Here is a 27,542-nt window from a genome sequence, read left to right as displayed (position 1 = left end):
TAATTTAACTCTGTCTCCTTCAAAATAGTTCCCTTGGGAAGCCACGCAGCGCCTGAGACGTTGTTTTCAGTCTTCATAGCAGTGCTGGAACTCAGAAACCCGAATGGCCTTCAGCTGGTCGGTTACAGCCGCTTTTATGTTTTCGGTCGTATCAAAGTGACGGTCGTGTGGTTCAAATTCAGCTCGTCTGCGATCAATATGATAGTTAACCGACGGTCAGACCGCACAAGATCTCGAATTCGTTCCACATTTTCGTCATTTCTCGACGTTGATGGCCTTCCAGACCGAGACTCATCTTCAACTGATTCCCGACCTTCGGAAAATGCCTTGAACCACTTGAACACCTGGGCTCTTGACAAAGCAGCATCACCGTAGATCTGTTGGAGTTTTGCCAGAGTCTTAGTCGCGTTGTAGCCAAGTTTCAAACAGAACTTGATCGCACACCGTTGCTCGTAATTCCGCTCGCTCATTATAGTGACGCAGCAAAAAAATCATTTTGCAAAAAAAGCTCTCACAATCCACCTGTTGACACGAGCGACTCGCCACTCACGCTGAAGCTACATAAGAAGTGCGCCCACTGTGGCGCGGAGACGCGCAGTGTTACCAATTCGTGCGGTCTGGTACGAGTCTCATTACTTTATTTACAGACCTCGTATTCAAGAAAAATCCTGCCAATTATGTGCGAAAAGCACAAGCAGCAAAACTGATATACCTCTTATTCCCATTAATTTATAGAGGAATATATATAGAGGAATAATAATAATAATAACACTAGTATAGAAATTTAAATTAAACTAAATTATTTATTTAAATTATTTATTAGTAGAGGCAAAAACAAAATTAAGAAACACCTCCTCTCACAACACCTATCACATATAATATCTAAAATATCTGAGAAGTCAATTGCTTCATAAATCCACTAGATAATATGTGCGAATTTCGGAGATCGCGCGGTTTCGCGAGATAGGAGTCGTGTAAAGAAACTGGAGTCAGACCGTTAATGAGACACAAGACTTTACTATATTTACAATATTTACAGTTATAATTAAACCAGAGGCTAATCGACAGGCACCGACTGTGTAAACCGACGAGCGCGGTGACGATAAACGATGCGATAGTCCGAAAATGAAAAAACGGATCAGAAAACCTATGCTGCGTACTCGAGAGGTAGCGAGGAAGTGAAGTCTGCGCCACGTCGATGAAAAACGGCAGCAACGCGCTAATCCTTCGACCTTCCAGAAATTTCCTCGACAAGGAAAACAGATCAGTTTTGATCGCGAGAACAAGCGAATTTTGGAGACTACGTGTCGGGCTACGGTGTTGTCGAATTGCGTATTTATTTTGCCGGTTATTTGCACGGCAGCGGCTTAGCGCGCGTCATGCTGCGAGCGCGTGACTCTCGCCGCAGCGAGATCTCGAAGCCGCGCGCGCGAGCGTGAAAGGCGCGTGGGCCGAGAGGCGCGAGAGGCTTTGCTCTCTCGCGCTAAATTTTACGAGCCTGCTGCGGCGTTGGGTGCTGGAGATGAACCCACCCCCATAATTGCACCTTCTATTCACCCGAGACCATGCATGCACACACTCTTCTATCACTCGACTCATTTTCTCAACATTCCGCCCGCCTCGTCGTGATCGGAGCGACGAAAAGGATCGAAGGGGGACTAGGACGACACATATTTATACGCGTTCGGAAAAAAAGTACGAGTCGATATTCGGACAGTATTGATTACTCGGGAGGCTAATTACCCGAAGTCGACATAGAATTTTAGGACGCGCGGGGATTTTGCACTACGGGGACGGCTCCAGACCCGCGGGGGCTGCCGGCAGTGGTACAATTTTAACCACTGGCCGGGTCAGCTCGCCGACGGCGGTCCGGACGTCCACTACTCTCACGCGACCGTCCTCTCCCGGATGCAAGCGGATGATGCGCGCTAGCGGCCAGCGGCACGGGGGAGTAGCTTTTCCCTTGACCAGGCACAATTGACCCTCTGCGACGGACCCCTGAGTGGCCCACCATTTGGGTCTTGGCGAGAGTCCTTGCAGGTATTCTCGGGTCCAGCGGTGCCACAGATGGTCGCGCATCTGCTGGAGCAAGCGCCACCTGCTCAGTCGATTCGGGGGGACGTCCATAAGCTGCGGCTCCGGTATCGCGTTTACCCCCGGGTAGGGGGCCCCCGATTAGGAAGTGACCGGGCGTTAGAACCTCTAAATCCTGCGGATCGTCCGATAAGGCCTCGAGTGGCCTTGAGTTGAGGCAGGCCTCGATCTCGGCGAGGAACGTCGCGAGTTCCTCGAAGGTCAGCCTCGTTTCGCCTATGGTGCGCCGCAGGTGGTGTTTGACGGACTTTACCGCCGCCTCCCACAGTCCGCCGAAATGCGGGGCGGATGGGGGGTTGAATCGCCAGCGTATTCCATCATCGGCGAGGCGACCGACGATCGCGTGCATCTCTCGCCCGGCCGCCCCGAAGAGATCCCTTAGCTGTCTGTCAGCACCCACGAAATTCGTGCCGCGGTCGCTGTATACGGCAACACACAGCCCTCGGCGCGACACGAACCGGCCGAATGCGGCTAGGAACGCCTCGGCCGAGTAGTCGCTGGCGACTTCTAGGTGGACCGCACGGATGCTGAAACAAACAAAGACGACGAGAAACCCCTTGTAGGCCATGTGCCCGCGCCCTTTCGTCGTCCGGAGCCAGATCGGGCCCGCGAGGTCCACGCCGGTGTGCAGGAACGGACGGCTGGGGGTGACGCGTGCCCTTGGGAGGTTGCCCATCATCGGTTGTGGCGTTGCCGCCCGCCATCGGACGCAAGGAAGGCACCGGTGGATGTGCTGGCGAACCAATTGGTGGGCCCGCGGGACCCAGAAACGCTGTCGGATGGTGGCCAGAGTCGCTTGAACCCCGCCATGCAGAGTGCGTCGGTGGCAGGTGTCGATCACCAGGTAAGTTAGGCGGGACTCCGCTGGTAGAATGACGGGATAGCGTTGATCGTCGTCTAATAGCGAATGTTTCAGCCGGCCACCGACTCGCAGCAATCCTCCGCCATCGACACTTGGAGCCAACTTCCTGAGGGAACTCCGCCTCGACAGTGGTCTCTCGGCGCGGATGGCTGTCAGTTCATCTCGGAAGCTTATGGTCTGCACCACCTGAATCCAACGATGCAACGTAACCTCGATCTCCTCCGGTGTCAGGGTCGCCGGGGCAGGCTCGTCGCTTGCCACGCGGAGCCGCCGATTCCGCCAGCGCCAGATCCAGGAGGATACTCGGAGGAGGCGGCGAAGATCGGAGAAGCGGTTGATCTCCTCGGGTTCCGGTTCGAGGCCGACCGCGAGACATCGCAAAGGTCGCCGCTCTGGTAGGTCGTCGCCGTTGACCGTTGAGTCGGCGTCCGTTGGCCAAGTAGATGAATCTTCTCGCAGGAAGCTCGGACCTCTCCATCACAGCGGGTGTGACAAGAGCTCCTTAGGTGATGCCCCTCGAGACGCGCAATCATCCGGGTTCTCCCGACCCGGTACGTGGCGCCAGGCAGCGTCCGGATTGCTTCGCTGAATTTCACTCACCCAGTTTGCGACGAACGTGGTCCATTTGGCTGGATGACCACGCACCCAACCTAACGTGACGGTAGAGTCCGTCCAGAGGTGGACTGCCGTGGATTGCAGGCCCAGTATTGCGCGGATGTGCTCCGACAGCTTGGCCAGTAAGGTCGTGGCGCAAAGCTCTAGGCGAGGAATAGAGACTCGTCTTAACGGGGCGACCTTCGTTCGAGCCGCGACCAGGGTGACGCTCGGCGTGTGAGCGTCTGAGGCTCGGAGGTAGATCACAGCGGCGTAGGCGAGCTCGGATGCGTCTGAGAACCCGTGGAGTTGCAGAGAGCCCGCGGAGATGTTGCAGCCAAACCAGCGAGGTAGTCGAATACTCTCCAGCAGAGGCAACTCCTCTTCCAGTCGTAGCCACACTGCGGCCTCCTCCTTGGCTAGTGGCGCATCCCAGTCGAGACGCTGAATCCAAGCGGATTGAATCAGCAACTTTGCCCGTACGACGATCGGTGCCAGCCAACCCAGCGGATCGAAAAGTCGCGCCGTCTGGGAGAGTAAAATTCTCTTCGTTGGTGTGGTGTGCGGGATTCGTCGGACCGTGAGAGCAAAGTCGTCGCTTGTCGGGTTCCAGCGGAGTCCTAGGACTGAATGCTCGGCCGACGGCAGCTGAGCATCGGTCGTGAGTTGCAGTCGATGGTCGGGAGGGACGCCATCCAGGAGTGCTCCGTGGTTCGCGGCCCATTTACGGAGCGGGAAACCGCCCGTCATGCAGAGTCCCGATACCTGGGCCGCAAGTTGACGGCCGACGCTCAAGCCATCTGCCCCGGTTAGTATATCGTCCATATATACATCCCCGCTGAGTGCCCCGGCGCCCAGCGGAAATTTCTGCCCCTCGTCCTCCGCGAGTTGTTGAAGAACTCGTATTGCGAGGTACGGGGCACAGGCTACCCCGTACGTCACTGTATTCAGACGGTACTCTAATGTTTCTCGCTCTTTCCACAGGATCCGCTGCAAGTCGCGATCCGCAGGATGTACGTTGATCTGACGGTACATCTTTTCCACGTCGGCGATGAAGACGTAGTGGTGACGGCGCCAACGGGTCAGGATATCCGTCAGAGCAGGGAGTAGATTTGGTCCAACGAGTAACGAGGCGTTGAGAAATGTCCCGTCGACGGTGCGCGAAGAACCATTGAACACTACGCGGATCTTGGTATCGGGCCCGGAACCTCGCAGTACACCATGGTGCGGAAGATAGCAGATGGGGCTGGTCGCGGAGTGAGGTCTGTCGACCTGAGCCATGTGACCGAGGTCGATGTAGTCGCCCATGAAATTGCGGTAAAGCGAGCCGAAGTCGTGGTCGTGATTGAACCGGCGCGTCATGACATCCAGCAGGCGGGACGCGGCACGCCGAGTGTGCGTCAAGTTGGGTAGGTCCGGTCGTACCGGTAGGCGCACCTGATAGCGGCCGTCGGGAAGCCTTTCGTTTGTACGCGAAAATTGGTCCTCGCACTCCTGTTCCTCGGCGGTCAGCGGTAGTGCGGAGTGAGGGGGCTCCTCGGCCTCCCAAAATCTACGCACAAGGTCGTTGAGCTCGGTCACGGCTGAACACTGCATGGACATCCCTATGTTGGCTGTGTGGCTGGCGCCGACGCTCCCTAACAGTACCCAGCCGAAACGGGTTTGTTGTGCGATCGGCTCCGACGGCCGGCCGCGACGGACGCCAGACAGGCGATACTCCCATAAGCATCCGCCCCGAGGAGCAGCTCCACAGGGTCCTTGCGGTGGAACTCCGGATCAGCGAGCTCGAGCCCGCTCACGTGCGGCCACGCGCGAGCCGTCCCGTCGGACGCGCCGCTATAGATCGATAGTTGCGGCAATACTAGCGACGACACGGTAATCGCGAAACGTCCCACGCGCGCGGACACTGAGACGGCGATCCGTCCGCGGGAGTATCCGGTCTGAACGCCGCCGACCCCGAAAATAGCCACGGATGACGGCGTTCGCGGCAGACGGAGACGCTGCGCGAGTGATTCGGCGATTAGCGACGTCTCGGATCGATGAGCGCGCGAACGACGTGACGATCTCCGGCGCGACCCATCACCACAACGCGTGCTGTCGCGAGCAACACTTGTCCGCACTCCTCTTGCCGTTTGGCGGCGTGTACCGCTGCCGACGAACTAGCCTCGGCGACGGGCAAGGCGGTTGCGGCGAACGCGTCGTGCAACGAGGTATGGTGGCGACCCGAACACTTGCCACACACCTTAGCGGAGTAACACTCGCCCAGGAGATGACGACCGAGGCAATTCCAGCAGCGCTGGTACGTTCCGGCGATCTCGCGCTTCTCCTGGGCCGTCTTCCTCTTGTAGAGGTCACAGTAGGCGATGAAATGATCCTTCTTACACAAGGGGCAGTTGCGGCCTGGATCAGACCCTTTACCCCCGACGTGGCTGGCGCGAGCTGAGCGTCCGGGTTTCTCCAATGTCTTACCGGACGATTCCGGATAGACCGACTGGAGTACTTCCTGCGTCATCAGCTGCTCCTGCAGGAATTCGCGCAGCTCGACATACGAAGGCGGCTCGGACGACTTCCCGAGAGAGCTCTCCCACTCCCGCCTAGTCTTTGTGTCCAAAAGCTCGACCACCAGGTGGACGAAGAGGTCGGGGGAGTCGGCTATCGGGCGCCCGATGCCTTCCAAAGCGCCGACGGTGGAGAGTACCCCATGGAAGATCCGACGGAGTCCGGCGGCGGAAGGCGCCTTCATCCGCGCCAGCGCCGTGAAGGACGTCAGGTACGACCGCACCAGGAGCCTCTTGTTTTCGTAATGGTCGCTCAGGGTTGACCATGCACGTTCAAAGTTGTTCGCCGTGGCCGGCAAATTCCGGATCATCTGTTCAGCGTCGCCCTTCACGCTGGTCTTCAGGTAATGCATCTGCTCCACCTTGGACAACGATGATTCCACCACGACGATTGAGCGGAACAGATCCCGGAAGGATGGCCAATCCTCGAAGCGGCCAGAGAACTGCGGCAGTTGAATCCGCGGCAAGGTTTTACGTGGAGCCGATACGTCACGAGTCTGCTTAGCAGGCTCGTCTTCCGTTGGGACGTCGAGCCGTCGCGCTATCTCGGAGAGCTCAGCGCGTTGTTTGAGATACGCCGTCTCGGCGGTGCCCGAAAAATCCTTCGTCGTGTACTCGTGCTCCTTGATCTCCTTCCCGAATTCGGCTTGTAGTCGGTCGTGGTTCTCCTCGAACTTGCTCCACTTGTTGTCCAGGAGCCTCACCGCCGTCTGCACGGTGTCGAGAGAGTTTGGCGCTACCGACCTTCCGCAGGTTCTCGAGGGAGCGAGTCAAGCGCCCGTAAAGCTCGTACTGCGCGAGTATCAATTTCTCCATATCACAGTCCCCCTTTTTTTTCAACTATCGCACTTTACTCACCACGCACCACGGGATTCACGCACCACGGGATCACCGAAGTCACGAATGCTGGTCGCGAAGAAGGGGCGATAAGGATCCGGCTCGAAGGACCAGAAAGATGTGCGAATTTCGGAGATCGCGCGGTTTCGCGAGATAGGAGTCGTGTAAAGAAACTGGAGTCAGACCGTTAATGAGACACAAGACTTTACTATATTTACAATATTTACAGTTATAATTAAACCAGAGGCTAATCGACAGGCACCGACTGTGTAAACCGACGAGCGCGGTGACGATAAACGATGCGATAGTCCGAAAATGAAAAACGGATCAGAAAACCTGCGTACTCGAGAGGTAGCGAGGAAGTGAAGTCTGCGCCACGTCGTTGAAAAACGGCAGCAACGCGCTAATCCTTCGACCTTCCAGAAATTTCCTCGACAAGGAAAACAGATCAGTTTTGATCGCGAGAACAAGCGAATTTTGGGGACTACGTGTCGGGCTACGGTGTTGTCGAATTGCGTATTTATTTTGCCGGTTATTTGCACGGCAGCGGCTTAGCGCGCGTCATGCTGCGAGCGCGTGACTCTCGCCGCAGCGAGATCTCGAAGCCGCGCGCGCGAGCGTGAAAGGCGCGTGGGCCGAGAGGCGCGAGAGGCTTTGCTCTTTCGCGCTAAATTTTACGAGCCTGCTGCGGCGTTGGGTGCTGGAGATGAACCCACCCCCATAATTGCACCTTCTATTCATCCGAGACCATGCATGCACACACTCTTCTATCACTCGACTCATTTTCTCAACATAATACAACTCGAATACTCGAGCAAATCCATAATATTATATTATTATTATTATTAATAAACTTATTTATAGCCAATGATAATTAATATATCAACCAAGCTATATAAAGGATATTTACTCCACTTATTAATAATTAATTAATTATTATAACTATTTTACTTAGAAGAAAAATAGTATAAAAAACAGAGGTGAATAAAATCAAAACAAATCTAACTATTACTCAAGAGTCTAATAATTCATTAAATTAAATTACCAAGACTAAATTGCAATAGAAACTCAGAGATTATATTCATAAGACTAATCCTCAACAAAGTTAAGAAATAACTCTAAATTAAGAATTTGGATAAAGTTCCGAATAGGTGAACCCTCCGATTTTTTTGAAACTACACTATTTTTTGTATTTTTGAACGCTGATTACGAATATGATAATGAAAATTTGCGACAAGGTCATTTTCAAGGTCAAAACTCAAAAAAACTGAGAAAATATAACTTTTTAGACATTATTTCAATAAATATTGATGTAACAAAAAAATGTTTCAAATAAAAGTTACAGTTCTTATAAAAATACATCATTTATGTTCTATAAATTTTTTGCGTAAAACTGATAGTTTTCGAAAAAAATTAGATAAGAGAAACCCTCTCAAACATCAATATATTCTTCGTTCTCAGCCGAACCCGGAGTCAACGACAAGGACGTGACGAAGAACTGACTCCATTTTTTTCTTTTTATAATTTTTATATTTTTTTATAATTTTTTAATATTTTTAATATTTTTTAATAATTTTTTTATATTTTTTGAATTTTTTTTTACATTTTTAATTGGATTTTTTAACGCTTTTTTATTTTTCAGAACTATTTATAAAACGCTAAATATATTATTCCTTTCCCGGATAACATCTTTTAATATCGATAAGCAATTGCTTGAAAAGATCTTGACCCAATCGGCGAAGACGCCACATAAATTCACACAAATGATCAGCGATAGAACTCTTTTGAACACCACCGCGAGATAATTCACGACGCATCCAGCGCCAGGACGACTCAATATTCTGAGTGTGAGCCCCAGTTTCCGGATCTACAAAAAACTCAGAATGATTCACCGTCTTGTGGACATATCCGTGATGTTCCAAATCTATATATCCCTTCCAACAATCCGTGGATCTCAGTCCCAGGCATCACATGTTTTTTTATTAAAGCTACAAGAGTATCTTTGTCTCTCTTGTTGTCCGGGCAAATTTCGAGCCGATAATTACTAGCGTGTCCACGGTGAATCATTCCGAGAATCCATGATCCCTCAACAACATGTCCTCGTTCGTACTTCCGACGACCAATCTTACACTCGTAAATTTCTATGATTTCACCAACACCTCCCAAAAGACCCTCTTCCTGAAACTCCTCATCAAGTGCAGCCATGCAGACTTCTCGACAAAAAGAAAATCTATCGGCTACAGTTTCACGAGATATTTGCTGCCCATCAATAATACTGCTTTCTTGAATCGTTTGGTCAAACGACATATTGACAGAAAAACAGTACGTTATGAGAATACATGCCGCAGGAGAAATATGACACCTCTCGAACCATGTATCCTCCGCAACAGTCGCAGTATGTCGATACTTTCCTTTTTTCATACAAAGGAATCTTCCGCATTCAAGATCAGATTCTAGCAAATTCATGTATTTTTTATGATGACTGCAGAACCTTTGTGTAGGAATCAAACCAACTTCTCTCAACCACTGAAGAGTTGATGAACGATTTTGAAAAATAGACGCCAATAAAAACAAATTGTATGTTTTATCCATTTTCTTCGTAACAAAAAAAATTAAAAGAAACCTTATTAATTAGGCTCCAAAACTTTTATTCGAAATTTACGCTTTGCATAAAAAGTCGCAAACCCATATAAAACCGTCTATAATTATAAACCTAGTTTTGCATCCGAAGCACAGAACGATAAGAGGTAGACCTTACTTTGCACGAAAAGTCACAAACCCATATAAAGCAGTGTAATAATAAATTTTGCATCCAAAGCACCAAACGATGGATGGTAACCATTGCTTTGCATGAAAAGTCGCAAGATATGTGCGCGCAAAGAGTTTATATTTATTAAATCTTTGCCTTACTAAAAATATGATGAGTCCACAATATACTAAAAATATTAGATGCAGAAAAGATTAGCAAGACCCCTACGCATGGAGTGCGCGCGCAGAAAGTTTATATTTATTAAATCTTCGCCTTACTAAAAATATGATGAGTCACCAATATACTAAAAATATTAGGTACAGAAAACATTAGCAAGACCCCTACGCAACGAAGAATGTATCATGAATTAAAACTAGACAAATAGGTTTGCGTGGAACCTCGCTCTGCGTGGAAAGTTGCAAACCCATGTGGAACCTCGCTTCGCGTGGAAAAGTGTATGCGTGGAAACAGTGGGTTCCGCCCCCCTGCGGGGGGCTCCACTACCGAAAAACTAGACAAATAGGTTTGCGTGGAACCTCGCTCTGCGTGGAAAGTTGCGAACCCATGTGGAACCTCGCTTCGCGTGGAAAAGTGTATGCGTGGAAACAGTGGGTTCCGCCCCCCTCCGGGGGGCTCCATTACCGAAAAACTAGATAAATAGGTTTGCGTGGAACCTCGCTCTGCGTGGAAAGTTGCAAACCCATGTGGAACCTCGCTTCGCGTGGAAAACTGTATGCGTGGAAACAGTGGGTTCCGCCCCCTGCGGGGGGCTCCACTACCGAAAAACTAGACAAATAGGTTTGCGTGGAACCTCGCTCTACGTGGAAAGTTGTAAACCCATGTGGAATCGTATATGTACTGCAAAGTACATGCTTAGATGGGAGAACAGATATAAGATTTAGATTCCATCGTTTTTGTTGAAAACTATCACTCGTACGGTAAAAATTAATAGGACATAAAATGTTTTTCTCTAAGATCTAAAATTTTCATGGGTTTTTCATGATTTTCACTATAAAAATGAGAGATGCGCCAATTTTCACTATGATATTCGTAATCAGTGCATCAAAATACGTAAGAATACTGAGTTTCAAAAAAATCAGAGGTGAGCACTTTTCGGAACTTCACCCGCCGTTTTTAGTCTTTAACATCGATTTTCTCGAAAACTTTCAGTTTTACGCAAAAAATGTATACAACATAAATGATGTATTTTTACAAGAACTACAACTTTTATTTGAAACATTTTTTTCTTACATCAATATTTATCGAAATAATATCTAAAAAGTTATATTTTTTCAGTTTTTTGTTTTGACCTTGAAAATGACCTTGTCGCAAATTTTCATTATCATATTCGTAATCAGCGTTCAAAAATACAAAAAATAGTGTAGTTTCAAAAAAATCGAAGGGTTCACCTATTCGGAACTCCACCCATAATTATTTGTCGATATACGAGAAATAGAGAATAGAGAAAAAATTTTTGGAAATTTTTCATTAATATAACCTGTTAAATATGTATAATATATAACGAATAATGTATGTGAAAAAATACTAATTTCAACAAAATTGCGAAAACTTTATGTAATTGAATCTATTTAATATGGTTACAGTATACTAATCTTGGAAACTTAATGGATAATTACTTTTTTACTTACTTTGGAACGCTGATCCGTATTGCTCGAGATCCCAGGTTTTTAATATGTCTTCTATTGTCATTATAATAATTATGTCATTATCTGTCATAATTATAATTTGACACAAAACACAATAATCACAAGAATACAATAAAACTTTCACAATTGCGTCGTCAACACATAACGCTGTTACTGTTATACTGCGTCACTGCGTGTCGTCTACTGAACCGGCACAGACTTGCACGCGTGACAGTTGAACGCGAGACAGTTGAACTGTTAAATCGAGCTACACAGATTAGGTGCGTTATACAAACTATATAAGTGTCCGGATTATATATTTATTTGTGTTTTGCTGCTAATCTTTTCTGTGTACCACAGCCAAACTTTATAACAAGTATGTTTGACCTTAACATAGTTTGGTCAGGATAGGTGCCACAGAAATCTTTCTTTCTAAATTTCATAAACAGTTCAGATATAAATTCTATCTCTGTCATTTAGATTGATTACGTGCAAAATATATACGATATTGCAATATGTGCTAATCATTTGTCTACCTCAGTTAATTTTTTGCACCTAAAAAATGTTTGCTACAACTGCAAAACCATTTTTTTGAGTGATACGTATACTTAACGTACACGATATTCTTTGTGTGTTGATTAAAGTTTAAAATTATCGATCAGTACTTAACACAACGTAACGCGTTACGGAAAAGCTTGTGCGATGGCCCTAAGACATACTAAAGATCATTAAGATGTCTTTTAGACATTATTTTATCATTTGTCTTTAAGACATCCATAAGATATCTTTAAGACGTCTTATGAGTCAATTTTAGACATGTTGTCTGGGCACATTATTATATTTTAGTTATTTTATTTTATTATTTTATTGCACTTTATAATCTTTATATTATTATTTTATTTTAATATGTATTGTACAATGTTATTTCTACAAATAGAAAAATGTTATTTTAGAAAATAAGCAATTTGTTTTATGTATTTATATATAAAATAAATTGTTTAATTTAAAAAATCATATTTTTATATATTTGTTTAAAAATATATGGTTAAAAAAAACATTTTACAATACATATTTAAAATAAAATAATAATATGAAGTGCAATAAAATAATAAAATAAAATAGCTAAAATAATCAGTCTTTTAAATATAATATTATAATATAAAATAAAATAGATTTTTATTAAATTTTAATACTTTTATGAAATAATTAAAATGTTTTTTGTTATTATTTAACTTATCATTTATTATATTTTAAAATATATATTTTACAAAAAAGCTTATTACTTATTATATTTTATTATACTATATAATTTATAAAACAAAAACTTTAAGAAAACTTTAAAAAAACTTTAAAAAAATAATACTATATTAGTAGTGATACTAGGCGGGTTCTAACCCCGGGGCAATAAGGGGGGTGAGGGGCGAGGGGAACCCATGGCGCGGGGGAATGACGTCACGCGGGGATGGGGGAATGACGTCACGCGGGGATGGGGGAATGACGTCACGCGGGGGGGGGAATGACGTCACGCGGGAGGCGTTCGCGATGTACCGCGATGTATCGCGAGGGGGCCGCCGTGAGGGGGAAGCGTCCGCGATTTTGGTGCCGGGTCCGCGAGGGGTCCGCGGGGAGGGGGTGGCGTCCGCGAGCTTAGGGTCCGCGAGGGATCCGCGGGGAGGGGGAGGCGTCCGCGATGTACCGTGAGGGGTCCGCGGGGAGGGGGAGCGTCCGCGATTTTGGTGCCGGGTCCGCGAGGGGTCCGCGGGGAGGGGGAAGCGTCCGCGATGTTAGGGTCCGCGAGAGGTCCGCGCGGAGAGAGGAACGCGAAGCAGAGCGCGAGGCGAACGCGAGAGAGAGATGACGCACGCGAAGGAGAGAGATAGCGGTCGCGAGATAGTGCGAGATGGCTAGGTAGCGAGATGACGCGAGGCGTTCGCGAAGGAGAGCGCGAGGCGCACGCGAGAGAGATGACGCAAGCGAGGCGTATATGCAAGAGCAAGAGAAATAGCGGTCGCGAGATGATGCGGCGATGTAGAGCGCGAGAGCTGATGCAGCGAAGGAGAGCGCGAGAGGCGGACGCGAGAGAGACCTTTTTTTTATAATAATATTTATAGTAATTTTTAATTAATAATAAGATTTTAATAGGAGGAAAGGAGAGAGGACTTATTCTAAAATAAATACATTTATTTAATATTTTTAATTAATATTTAAAATAATGTTCATTATATAACTGTGTGTGTGTGTGTGTATTTACAAAATGTGTGTGTGAATTTAAAATATAAAATATACAATATATAAAATATAAAATATAAATTAATATAAAATGTAAAATATAAATAGGGGATGTGGGGCGGTGTTGTGCGATGGTGATGGTGATGATGAGGTGATGGGTGTCGGCGGACGTCGGCGCGGCACGATGGTGCAGCGGCCGTGAAAGGCTCCTGCATAACAGAAAAAAGTTTTTTTATTAATTAATTAAATAATTTTAAATATTTTAATTTATTATTATAAAAATAAAGAGACTTACACAGATTACCAAGAAAACTCGTTTGCAATACAACCAGGATTGAGTTCTGTTACATAGAAATTTTGAACTCGCCATTCAAAAAAGTCGAGTGGAGAATGATACAAATTATGCGTAAAGATGCAATCATACAGGTTTTTCGTGTGATGTTTTCTCAAACCTATTTCTCGTCCATGTATCATCTGGACGATTGAATTCACCGGAGTGTGTGTCGAAAGCGCAGGAACACTGGTATCTACGCTTAAGTAACATTTGCGTAGAAATTTTCTTTCTCTTTCAAGTCGCGCGATTCGAGCTGTCCGTGATTGCAAATTTTTAATTAAAAAGTTTTTCGGGTTTATTGTCAGGTCTACAAATGTCAATAGTTCTTGTGAGCATTGTCCTTCTAACAAGTCGATACATTCATCGCAATCTAACTCCCAGAAGAGATAACTCACTTTATCACTTTCAGTCGGACGCACTGCAAAATTTTCTTTTTCCATCACAGCAGCAATTTTTAACACATCTTTTTCCAGTGATGCAATATATTTAATCAGAGTTACCATCTTCACAGCACTTGCAGAATTCACACTTTAAGTGTTTTAATTTTTAACAGTTTAATGTGTGCAAATAGGACACACTGCACGATAAAATCTGATTTAGGTAGCATCTACAGTTGCAACACGTTTTCCCTTCAATTAGAGTATATCTTACAGTTTCATGCAACCGCACAGCACAAGCATGCGAGTAGAAGTCTGCTACTCTATGACACGACACATATATTATAATGTTGCTCCCCTCTTGATTTTAATTCTACATCTCTCTTCATCTCTTCATCTCTCTGTTCTAACTGGAGTATCATCTAGCTCATCATTTTTCTACATCTCTAGAGAGTTTTGTCGACTATGTATATCAGACAGGGAAGAAATAATTAAACACAGTTTAACAGTAAAATAATTTTTTGTTGCAAGCATTATAAATAATTTCATTTATAGCACAAGTTATCAATTCACAATCTATAAGCGATTCGCTATTAAACATATTACTATCACGTATCGCCTTTGCGGCATTGCTCACATCGCGGATATTATCACATTGTAAAGTATTTACAAATTGCTTAAATTTTTCATTAACACTATGAGTATTCTCACACAGCCAGGAATACATATGATCAATACATTTTTCGAAATCGAATAAATGTAGTAACGTTGATGGTTTCATGTACAAAGAATTATCAGATGATGTAATTTTTATAATTTTTGAAGTATACATGTTAACCGCTTTGAGTGTCAGATCACTAATCCATAGCGGAGTTTCAGTTAGCTGCTCAATGTCTGCTCGTTTCCGCATTAGAGATTTCCATGTTTCAATGGGCAATATTATTTGATTGCCTCGATTATCACCGAGAGCCAATTCCACATAGGATATTATTCCGGCTGATTCCTATTTCCAAATATTTGTATGATGTTGGGGTTAAGACGTATCTTCTTCCAAGTATACGAGCCGCACGATGAGATGAAGCGCTACAAAAATTTTATTGAAAATAATTATTTAACAAAAAAAAAGTTGTTTATTGAAAAATTCATTTAACAGATAATATTGAAACTTACTTGTCACATTTCTTCTTGCACAAAACATTGCTCTCTTGTACTGAAACGTAATAATTCATGCTGGCGGAGTACATTTTAAAAGAACCTTTTCAATCGAGTGATCAATGTGATACTAAATTATTTTTAAATTTTATCCATAATATCCACTGTGATGGGGTGGGGATTATTGCTGATCCGATATTATTTTCAACCAATCAAAGCACCGATGCACGGCTGCTGCTATGACATCATCTTCAAATGAAATGTCAGAATTATTGTCAAGGTTAAAATGCACAAAATGCAACATATTCAAAATTTTCAAGCGCCGATGCACGGCTGCTATCACCTTGAGATGAATCTTGCGAAATGTGCTAAAATGTATCACGAGCGCCAATGCACCGGCTGCTGTCATCCCCCAGGTGTTCACAATTAGTTGATTAGCAAAATGTGCAAAATTGCAATTTTCAAACAACTGCATGGTCGTTATGACATCATCCTTAATGAAATATTAGACGCAAAATGTATCAATTTCAAGGTCGATGAGCCGCACGTGACAAAATCGCAACATACTCGAGTTTTTCAAGTGTCAGTGATCAAATAAAAATGCTGGTAAGGAGGCATACTCTGTCACTATCTTTGTCAGAGGTTCAAGAAGTGCATCTCGAGTAAAGAAATATGGCACAATTGGAAGCAAGTTTGTTGGAGCAAGCCACAAGGGTGAATTCGGTGGATGAATATATTGTGTGGGAGCAGCAATGTGACGAATACATCGAATCACTGGAAGAACAAAGTCGAATAAAACGTCCACGATTACCGATCGGAGTTCGACAATCGCTTGTCTCCCAAATCGCGCGTCTCGAAGGGTTGAAGAATTCGGTACGCAGACGTTTTGTACACGCAGGTGCCGGAAGCAGTTCGCGAGACATCGGACTCATATGGCGAGAGATTGATACGGCGTTCGAGAGCCGCATCTTGACTGGTGCGGTGATAAACAGCAACCACATCGAACCTCGTCAATTTCTCGAAGATGCCAAAGACATTGTGATCAGACACGTGCAAAAAGTATTGCAAAAATACCCTAGTGTGAAAGTGAACACTATGTTTAATGGCGAGTTCGTGTCGGGCGATAAGCGTGCTAATAAAAGTATAAATACGAAAAACTTTGAAATCTTTCGCACCTCCGATTTACATGATTGTACGATCACCGCGTTATCGAGCCCACATTGGCATCTCTCGAAGAGTTTCAAGAACGTGATAGTGGTTGGGCGTTGTCGCGAATAATCAATTTAATTGTAAATATAAACAAGTATAATCCAATGCGCGCGGGATGCCATGTTAAATTACCGCGAGAAATAATGATGAAGAGAGCAGTGGTTAATGTGCAATCAAAAGACAATGCATGTTTTGCATGGGCAGTTGTCACTGCTCTATATCCTGTTGAACGAAAAGTGGAACGGGAATCTTCATATCCTCATTACACGGAAGTGCTAAATTTCCAAGACATTGAGTTTCCAGTGACTGTGAATCAAATTAAAAAGTTTGAACTATCAAACAACATTTCGATAAATGTGTACAGCATCGAAAAAAAGAACATTGTCTCGATACGTCTTTCGGAGCAAAAGAAAGACAGACACGTCAACTTGCTGTACGTGGAAGACAGCAACAACATTGGACATTTCGCCTGGATCAAGAATCTCTCCCGGCTCGTGAGCTCGCAATTGAGCAAAAACAATGACAGAAAATATATCTGCGATCGGTATGTATATTTATTGCAAATTATATAAATAAATGTGCAATAGTTTATAATTGTTATTTTACAGATGTCTGCATTATTTCGGTTCGGAAGACAAGTTGCAGTCACATACAGTAGACTGCGGAAAGATGAATGACTGCGCTATCCGGTTACCGAGCGATAAGGACAAGTGGCTCGCGTTCAACAACTTTAATCGCAAAGAGCGACTTCCTTTTGTCGTATACGCAGACCTCGAATGTGTACTGACAAAGACGGATAAGAAGGAAGAAGAAAAGAATTTATATCAACATCACCAAGTATTTAGTATAGCATATTATGTACATTGCTCATATGACGATTCATTATCCGAGTATTATTTTCGTCTTAGTGTAGATTGCGTTTCGTGGTTTTCCGAACAACTACAAAATTTAGCGATACGCGTAAAGAATATTTTAGCAACTAACGTCCCCATGGTAAATTTAACATCAGACGAATGGGAAAAATTTCATAGCGCGACGCATTGTCATATACGTGAGAAACCATTCACGCAAGATGACGATACACGCGTACGCGATCACTGCTATCTGACCGGGCGGTACAGAGGTCCAGCACACTCAAATTGCAACTTAAATTATAAAAATTCTTTTTGTATTCCAATAGTATTTCATAATTTATCTGGTTACGACTAACATTTCATAATTAAGGAAATAGCTACAGCGTTCGAAGGGGGAATCGAATTACTTCCAATAACTAAAGAAAAATATATATCATTTACAAAAAATGTTCAAATTGCAGAAGACAAATCCAGAAATATTAAATTACGTTTTATCGATTCATATAAATTTCTCGATACTAGTCTCGACAAATTGGCATCATTTCTAAGTAAAGATAAACTCAAAAATTTATAATTGAAATTTCAAAATTTATCCACCGAAAATTTCGAATTATTAACACGGAAAGGTGTCTTTCCATACGAATACATTGACTGTTTTGAAATGTTACATGATACATGTCTACCACCGCGCGATTACGCGCACGCCGAAAACGTCTGGGAGCGGTTCTCCATTCGAACGCTGGGCGAATATAGCGATCTGTATTTAAAAACTGATGTTATGTTATTAGCCGACATTTTTGAAAATTTCCGGGATAAATGTATCGAGAGTTATGGACTCGACTCCGCCTATTACTATACTCTCCCCGGGTATACGTGGGACGCCATGTTAAAGCAACGTGTAAATTTCGAACTGCTCACAGACATTGATATGGTAATGTTTATCGAACGGGGTATACGCGGCGGTCTGAGTCAATGTTCAAACAGATATGCACACGCTAATAACAAGTATATGCAGTCGTACGATCCATTGAAACCATCTTCATATCTAATGTATTTCGATGTAAATAATTTGTATGGATGGGCAATGTGTCAACCATTGCCTTATGCTGATTTTCAATGGGTCGACGATGTATCTAATTTCGACAGATCATCTATCGCGCTCGATTCACCCACAGGCTACATCCTCGAGGTAGATTTAGAATATCCGCGACATCTTCACGACACGCACACTGACCTACCGTTTTGCCCGACACGCGACAAGCTGCCAGACAAGCGGGAAGATAAGCTTCTCGCAACGCTATACGACAAGAAGCGATATGTGATACACTACCGCAACCTGCAGCAATGTACGCGTCACGGTCTTCGCGTTGCAAAAATACATCGCATATTACAATTCGCGCAATCTCCATGGCTTCGAAATTATATCAAACTTAATACACAATTTAGAACGCAAGCAAAAAAGATTTTGAAACAAATTTATTTAAATTGATGAATAATGCAGTATTCGGCAAAACGATGGAAAATGTGCGTAATCGGGTTGATGTAAAACTTATCACACATTGGGAAGGAAGATACGGTGCAGAGGCAATGATTGCGAAACCAAATTTCCACAGTAGAAGCATCTTTTCTGAAAATCTAATCGCTGTCGAATTACGCAAACTCGAGGTAAAATTTTATAAACCAATCTATGTTGGCATGTGCATACTCGACATCTCCAAAACATGTTTATATGAATTTTATCATGAGTACATGACACCGCTGTATCGTGACAGATGCCGGGTAATGTACACCGACATAGACAGCCTAATATACCACATCGAATGCGAAGATGTGTACGAGAATATAAAGCGCAACCTCGACAAATTTGATACGAGCGATTACATTGCGGACAATGTGTACGGTATACCGCTCATGAATAAAAAGGTACCCGGTCTAATGAAAGATGAAAACAACGGTGTGATTATGACCGAATTTGTAGGGCTTAGAGCAAAAATGTATGCCTTGCGAGTGGATGGCAAGAAAGATACGAAAAAAGTAAAAGGTGTCAAGAATAACGTTGTCGCGAGAACGATAACGTTTGATGATTACACGCGGGGTTTGAATGAAGAGATTGAAATGACACGTAGTCAGTCATATATAAGATCGAAATTGCATGAAGTATACACCATTCGCGAGACGAAAATTACTCTAAGTCCTCACGATGACAAGCGGTATATCATACCTGAAACCACTGATACATTACCATGGGGACATTATAAAATACCTTTGTAAATAATATTTGTTGTAAAATATGTATATTTTGTATAAATATGTATATTATATGTATATTTGTATTTATAAATTTATTAGATAAATATATTGTAAAATAAACAGTGTACAAATATTTTAAATAAATGTTTATAATACATTATTTTTATGAATCCATGAGTTGTGAGATTTATCCAGTCCCAACCATTTCACATAAACATCATCGCCTTTTTTCCGCAAAACCTTTTCCACGAGATATACATCGGGATTTGCAACATGATGTAACTCGTACTCGTAGAATCCTCCGGCGACGGAATTTCCACGCGAATCTTCAAGTATATATGTCGCAGGATTAGTTTTCTGCACTTTGATAATTTTAAATATTTCGGTAGTCCAATTTGGTGTAAAACCTTTTTCGAAGATGGTCTTGAATTTACTCACGCGTACCTGACAGCCTACTTTGAATCTTGCCGGAGCAGCAATTTTTACGTTACTGTATACCGTATTTAAAAGTTTTTCGGCAATCTCCGGAGTAACATCGATAGGTTTCATGCCGATAGTGTAATGTTTTCGTGCATTGTACTCTGCAACGAGTCGGGACAGCGCGTCGATCCACTTGTAATTGCCATTAAGTGTAAACATTTTCCACATATTGTTCTTTAAAGTACGATTAAATCGTTCCACGACCGAGGCTTTCATAACAGAATACGTTGAGTAATGATTGATGTTGTGTTTTTTTACGAGTTTCTGCACATTTGCATTGTAAAATTCTTTTCCTCTATCGGTTTGTACGTTTCTCGGACATCTCTTGCTATCTCGAATTATCTCGGCGATAGCGTCAGCTGTTTCGCGTCCGCTCTTATTTTTGAGCGGCACGGCCCATGCATACTTGCTCAACACATCGATGACGGTGAGTATGTAATTGTATCCTTTGTTGACTCTTGCATAAGGACGCATCTCGACCACGTCAGCTTGCCACAGGTCGTCGTATCCACGTACTATGACGTGTCTACGCGGAAAATTTCTTCTCGCTGGAGCGTGCAATTCTTCCACGAGTAGCTCCTTTTCAGAGGTGTTTGATCGAGGCATATTTGTAATAATGTGATATAATTTCACGTACAGTTCTTTATGTATCTTTTGATGTAGTCTGCGTTACAACCATTTTATCCAGTGTTAATAATAGCGCCTGCATATTCCTTTCAAGCCTGATTATATTTTCTCAATTTCTTTCTGTTGATCTCTCAAAAGCTTGACACTCGCTTCGACATATCGTTTGTTGGCTACATCATTATCATCTTCCGGTTGCGCTACACGTCGTATCTTGCGTGACTTTGCATCATAGCCGGAGGTTGTTAGACACAGAGTGTTATGGCGCACGTAATTTCTTAGTAATCCATTCCATTGATAATATGAATTATTATTCGACGTTCCAAGTGATAATCCAAATTTATTAATCGACATTTCGATACCACTAATATTGACAGACTGATTCGTATCGTGTATGTATAACTTATTTTATAATAATACCAGCTTCGTAAAGTTCCTCGATAATCGACAATATTTCATTGTCGTGGGCGTTGTTGCCGGCTTGACGTGAAGCTTCGAGCAATCGCAGACGATCTACCAACTCGTTGGGATCATTCCAATGCACGTAATCAATCTTATTATTGTTTAAGGTCATAGCATGCGGTATACCTTTCCCAGATTTTTTATCAGAGAATAATGGTGCGATTATATATTTATATTTGTATCCCTTGTTACCTAATACTGGCTGATTCACATTACCATTTCGTCTGTGCGCATTTGTTCTTATTAATATACTTTTGTAGTTCTGCAAGTCATTTGCAGTATATATTTCATCGTCGGGAATTCTCTTGAAAACCAACTCGTAAAGACCTGCTGTTCCAACGTATTTTGATCCATCGATAATTATATTATCATTTTTATCCACATCGAAATTTTTATTACCGAGCGTCATTCCTTTGTCTATAAATTTAACACCGTATACGTAATCCATCTTGGAATTTTTATCTTGATTCAATATAGCTGCCACATATTTTTGAGCAAGTGGACCCAGGTGATTTCGCAATGAATTTTGACCCTCAGATGTTTGTAATGAATGTTGAATTGATGTCACAAGCGATTCAGGTGAAGTCTCGAAAATTTCCTCGATAGACGTCTTATCATGCAATAATTGCCTTGGTTGTACATCTTGTATCGGAGTAGAAGTAGTGGCATTCAATAATTGTTGCATTCGCCTGCTTTTTATTCGCTTTGGAGTGGAAGTTATACCGCTCAATGATATATTTGATCGCTTTGTTTTAAACTCTTTTTTCTCTCCGAGCAATACTCGATGGTTCAATCTTTTCTTCGCCAGACTCAACACCGACTGTATTTTCAACAAGCTGTTTCAGAGGTTCAGAGATTGGTTTAAAATGCCTCTCCAATGCATCGTCCTCCTCCATTTTACTAGTTTTCAAGAACGATATTTTTTACGGATTGAATCGCTCGTTTTCGCAATCTCTCTCACAATCTTTTCACGGTCGTTATTCATCACGTTGCAATTTAGACGTTGCTCGATCAATGTGTCGAAAGCGACTAATTGATTTGTGGTATTGCAAATTCATTAAATCCTTTTCTGTATCGTCCATTAGTCAGCGGACTGTCCTTGTCAATCGCCGCGAATCCATATTTATGTTCCCAACATTTCTGGCAAAAAACGCGAAAATTATCGTAAGACATATCTGTATTTACGTGATCGTTGTACACATGTTTCAAGTTTGTCCCATCTTGTTTAAATAAAATTAATAAGTGTGCATTGTCACGTATAAGATGCTTGGGTATCTTGGCATACGTTTGACAAAGATAGAAACAGTCGACGCTCGAGTGTCGTCCCATTGCAAAGTACTCTCTTATCATATCTTGCTTGTCGCATGCCACGTCATCAAAGATAAAAATGGAATTCGGAAGCGCCTCACTCGGTGGAATGACATCGCTATTATTAGAGAATATAAAATAACCAATTTCTTCTATAGGTGATAGCAAATTTTCCAAATATTGATATTTCGGTTGTTGAAGCGATTTCGAGTAAACGTACATGTTCTCGAAGCGAACACCATACGGGCTTTCTATCAAACTAATCAACGCGTTAGTTTTACCGCAATTCGAGGGGCCGCAGATGATACCGCGTATAGTATTTGGTAGCATGTTTCCATGTCTGCTTATTTCTTTATCCAACATTAACCGTGTTTTATCGTCGAAATTTGTAACTTTGGTTATCGTCGATTGCTGAACGAACCGCATGTTTTCTCTCGAATGAATGAATGAGTCATGGAGAGCCTATTTATAGCTGCGCGGAACCATGAATCGCTCAGTACCGAAAAAATGTTTGTTCTGCTAACAAGTGCTTCCGATATTCACGGTTTAAGCGCCGAACAGCTGCAATTTGTGCCAAAAGCATTTTTATTGCGATATGAAAATCACATCCACTACGTGTGGGACAAGCTTCCGGAACACATAAAGGCGGATCCAGAGATTCAAACCTGTCGCCGCTGTTTCAAACATTACAATCGACCGTGGCAGCACACGCACATCGACGGTCCAGCGCCGATGATAAAGGATTGCAGCGAATGTCAACGAAAATAGGTAGTGGTCTCTTTAATCGCGCGATAAACGCACTTCCGATCGAATTCCATATCCCCGGCTATCAGTCTCGGGGACTCATTTGGAAAAGCGATTGGCTAGAGGTGATCGAGGCATTAATCCATTGGATGCCACGTGTCGCGAGCACGACATTGCATATTCTCAAAGCAACGCCCTCAGAGAACGACTCGTTGCTGATAATATACTCGCTGCGAAAGCGCGAAAACGTATTACTGCGAGAGATTCGACTCTTGGTGAAAGAGCAGCCGCTACGACTGTTTGGGCAGCTATGAAAGCAAAGACAAAATTCGGTATGGGGATGAAGACGAAAAAATCTTTGAAAAAGAAGAAGAAACGAATACTGCCTGTGGCGAAGCGTGATGGTATCTTGCCAATTTTACCATTGTTGGGAGTTCTCTGTTCGTTGGCTGGTGGAGCAGCGGGAGTCGCAAAGGCTGTGAATGATAGCAAGGCTGCGCAACGTCAGCTTGAAGAAATGCAACGTCATAATCGCGCTATGGAAGGTCGTGGAGTTTATCTCGCTCCAAACAAGCGTGGACAGGGATTCTCAACTAAGAAAAAAATAAACATTAAAAAAAATACGCTAAAAATGCCTGTGGGCGTAACAACTAATGTACAATTGCAACAACTGGCAAGACGTATGCGTATACCATTATTTAGAGGTGTTTTCATGCGCAATAATTTACCAATAAGCGGTATACGACAAAATGAAAGCGGTATTGTAAATTTGGATGACGTTGATGGTTCCGGTACCCAATGGGTAGCATATGTAAAGAGAGGAAATCGAGCAATATATTTCGATAGTTTTGGCAATCTTCAACCACCCAAAGAATTGGTGCAATATTTAAATGTTGCGAAAATAGAATACAATCACACATCCTATCAAAATTATAATCAGAATAATTGTGGACAATTGTGTTTACGATTTCTTCAAACGACTGATATAAAGCCTGTCAATCCATCATCACGATTCAGTTTGACAACATGTCGCTAACACTAATGTTGACTGGCAAAAGTAGCGTTCTCGCTGTAAGCTACTTTCCAGCTATAGATTTATCGAATGGTGATTATGAGCTCGGTTTAACAGATTTTGGAACTTATCATACGATACCGAATGTAAATTCTAAGAATAATAAATTTTACTTTGATAACGATGACAAGGAAATTACGATACCCGAAGGTCATACGAAATACAAGCTATAGATGAGTATCTGAGACGTGCAATTTCACAATATCCTTCCAATAAGGAGCAGCATGAAGATGCAATAGCGCTTCGCGCCAATCATAATACTCTAAAGAGCGAAATCAAATGCATCTATAGAATAAATTTTAGTAAACCAGACAGCATTGGATCGCTGTTAGGATTCTCGTCGAATCGTATATTACAACGTCACAAATGGCATGATTCGGATTTACCTATAAATATTATTAGCGTGAATATTATCCGTATAGAATGTAGCGTCACCACTGGTGCGTACAGTAATGACAAGCGCGTACACACGATACATGAATTTTCACCGACCGTGCCGCCAGGATATAAGATATCGGAAACGCCTGCACAGATCATTTATCTCCCGATCGTCGTACGGAGCATTACTGATCTAACGATACGCATTGTTGATCAAGAAGGACGATTGCTGGATTTTCGAGAAGAGGAAGTTACTGTAAGATTGCACGTACGGCGTCGACAAAATTAGCGTGTGATGCTCGTGCTAAATGATACGGAGCACGTGAGAGACAATAATTTTACGAGGGACAATACTTTTGCGAGAGCAGCTGCGGCGGCTGCAGTGAGCGACAATAATCAGAGATCTCGTTACACTAAAAAGAAACTCACCACATTAAATCGCAAATTTTTAAAATCATTGGGATTCATCGTACAAAAAGATGATTGACATTTTAAATATTGGTGGTGAGCCAGTCTTTGATGATCGTATTGTCAAAGTTGAGATATATACGTACAATCCATACGCCAACTCATCGCTTGCACATAGCGATGAGATACGGATACCTATACACCACCAGGATTTGTACACGTTCCCCCCCGTGGACCACCACCTTGTCGTGGTGGGGGGGCTCACCCGAAGTCATTTCGGGTGCTAAGAGTGGTCCGTACGGAGTCTTTGGACTCCATACATAAGCTCCCTGGTTTCTGGGGAGTCTCCCTGGTCTCCAGGGTGGCCTCCCAATTCGGGGGGACGGGGCCCACTTCCCCGCAGAGCTTAGGCTCGTATGTGGTAAGGGATGGCGACCCGGAATACAAACGCCCGGAGGCATGGCACCATTAGGAGAGGACATTGCACGGCGCTTCGGCGCTTGTCCTCCCGCCATGCAGTCTGCGGCCTCGGCCGCCGGGGATCTTGCTTCGTGCTCTGGGGGGTATTTTCGGGGGTTTCTCCCGGGGGTGTCCCCCCCGGGGCTCTGGGGTGGGGTTTTTGTGCGGCGGGGTCCGCGGGGGTGGGTGACCTGCCGTGACTACCCGAGGGGCATTGCCTGGAGGGAGTCATGGCGGTCAGTCGCCGGGGCCGCTCGGACGTTTCCGAGGCGGGGCCCGGCGACGAGTAGGAGCCTCAGGGTGCTGGTCGGAGGGCTCGCTCTTGTCCCAGCGTCCCTGGGGTTGGCCGCACCCGGGCCACTCGGATTTATTCCGAGCTCGGGTCGGGGGCAGTGGAGAAGGCCACGCGTGGTTACCCGAGGGGCTTTGCCCGGAGGAATTACTCAAGGGGCATCGCCCGGAGGGTGCCACGCGGGTCTGCCGCTGGGGCCGCTCGGACGTTTCCGAGGCCGGGCCAGCGGCGAGAGTACGTACTCCTGGCCGGTCGGGACCGTTTCCCCTTCCGAACCGGCCGGCCAGGAGAAGGTGTGTCCCTTTCACCGGCAGTGATTAACCGGCGGGGGGACGGCTGGTCGCCACGGCGTGTAGGGCAGGGCCGGGGAGCGGCGACCCTGTCCGAAGCGTCCGTGGGGCCCCCCGGGTGGCGCCACCCACTGCGGTGCCCACACAGTCGGAGGTGTGGGACCCCTGAAACCCCATGGTGGAGTCAAACCCCTCATGGGGGAGTAAGGGGCTCGGGGCCTGGCCGGGGTGTGGTATCCCCCCGGCCTATGGTGTATGTCCCCTCCCCGGAGGAACTTGGGGCCCGGCCTTGGGGTGTGGCCGGTCATGTTTCGGGGCATCCCTTGGCCGGTGGGGGTATACCCTGGGGGACAGAGCCGCAGCGGGACCGTGGGATTAATTACAATGAAGTCTATCACAAAAAGCACCGTTAAAGAGACGGTGATGGAGGGAGGAGGGTTGGTACAGAGAACCAGACCAGGTCCTCTGTCGACAAAATCGCGTGTGACGGAGATCAAGGAGGTCTCTGTCCGATTAAGGCGGGAAGACGCGGAGGTGGTGGCAGGCCCTTCAGGCCTGCAGAAACAAGACCTGACACCGAGCAGGCATGTAGTCGCAGTAGGCGACTACATGCCTGAAACAAAGGAAGAATCGCTTCCAAAGAAGCGTAAACAAGGCCGACCGGAGTCCACCGGTGATTATGGGCGGCTTAAGGCGCGCAAGGCCGAACAGGAGAAACAAGAGGAAGAGGGGTAAGAGCGTGAAATGCTCGACCCCACCGCTCCACCTACGAATAGCCAGGCATGGAAGAGACTTGAAAATAAGGTCTCAATGCGCCTGGAGGAGATGAGAAACTCTCCCGTGTTGGATATCTCATCCCAAGCACTGGACTGCGCCACGGTGCTGAAACAAATTGCTGTAAAGTCCAGTAATATGAAAGGCACCGTGCGCAAGGAAATTGGGGAGGCTGCTTGCACTCTGCAAGCAGCGTTGCACACTCTCTCTGTGCGTGCCCCGAATACAGGGATGGAGAGCATAATAGTGGAAGGGCAGAGCGAGGTTGAGACCCTTAGGAAACAGATTCAGGAACTGAGGGTCGAAACCCTACATCACAACTGGGAAAAGGAGATCTTTGAAATGAAGGGGAAAAGGGCGGGAGGAGCCAAGAAGGCACAAGCCCAGCCCACGGGAGAGGCGCAGCCTCTCCCTGTTGAGGAAGCTAAGCTGGTGGTGAGGAAAGCGGAGATAGGGCGAAAGCCCTACATAAATCTCATGCTCGACGTGCAAGACATGCCCGACAT

The 27,542-nt window shown here is 44.8% G+C and overlaps 3 protein-coding genes across 3 annotated transcripts; all 3 read right to left on the bottom strand.

The window, feature by feature from the left end:
• Window positions 1-1,834: 1,834 nt before the first annotated feature.
• On the bottom strand, window positions 1,835-2,770 carry LOC145945176 (uncharacterized). Its single transcript, XM_083054003.1, has one exon. The coding sequence runs from the start codon at window positions 2,768-2,770 to the stop codon at window positions 1,835-1,837; it is 936 nt and encodes a 311-aa protein (XP_082910129.1).
• Window positions 2,771-3,433: 663 nt separating this feature from the next.
• LOC145945175 (uncharacterized) lies at window positions 3,434-5,152 on the bottom strand. Its single transcript, XM_083054002.1, has one exon. The coding sequence runs from the start codon at window positions 5,150-5,152 to the stop codon at window positions 3,434-3,436; it is 1,719 nt and encodes a 572-aa protein (XP_082910128.1).
• A 418-nt stretch (window positions 5,153-5,570) lies between these two features.
• Window positions 5,571-9,150, bottom strand: LOC145945174 (uncharacterized). Its single transcript, XM_083054001.1, has 2 exons — window positions 9,056-9,150; window positions 5,571-6,864 (listed from the first exon to the last, which is right to left on the bottom strand). Exons 1-2 carry the CDS (start codon window positions 9,148-9,150, stop codon window positions 5,571-5,573), a joined length of 1,389 nt encoding a protein of 462 aa, XP_082910127.1.
• Between the last annotated feature and the right edge of the window lie 18,392 nt (window positions 9,151-27,542).

The sequence above is a fragment of the Prenolepis imparis genome, unplaced genomic scaffold (genome assembly GCF_030444845.1).
Source record: "Prenolepis imparis isolate NDT839.2.m4 unplaced genomic scaffold, iyPreImpa1.0 SCAF_14, whole genome shotgun sequence".
Taxonomy (NCBI): Eukaryota; Metazoa; Arthropoda; class Insecta; order Hymenoptera; family Formicidae; genus Prenolepis; species Prenolepis imparis.
This window is presented reverse-complemented; position numbering and strand designations above follow the sequence as displayed.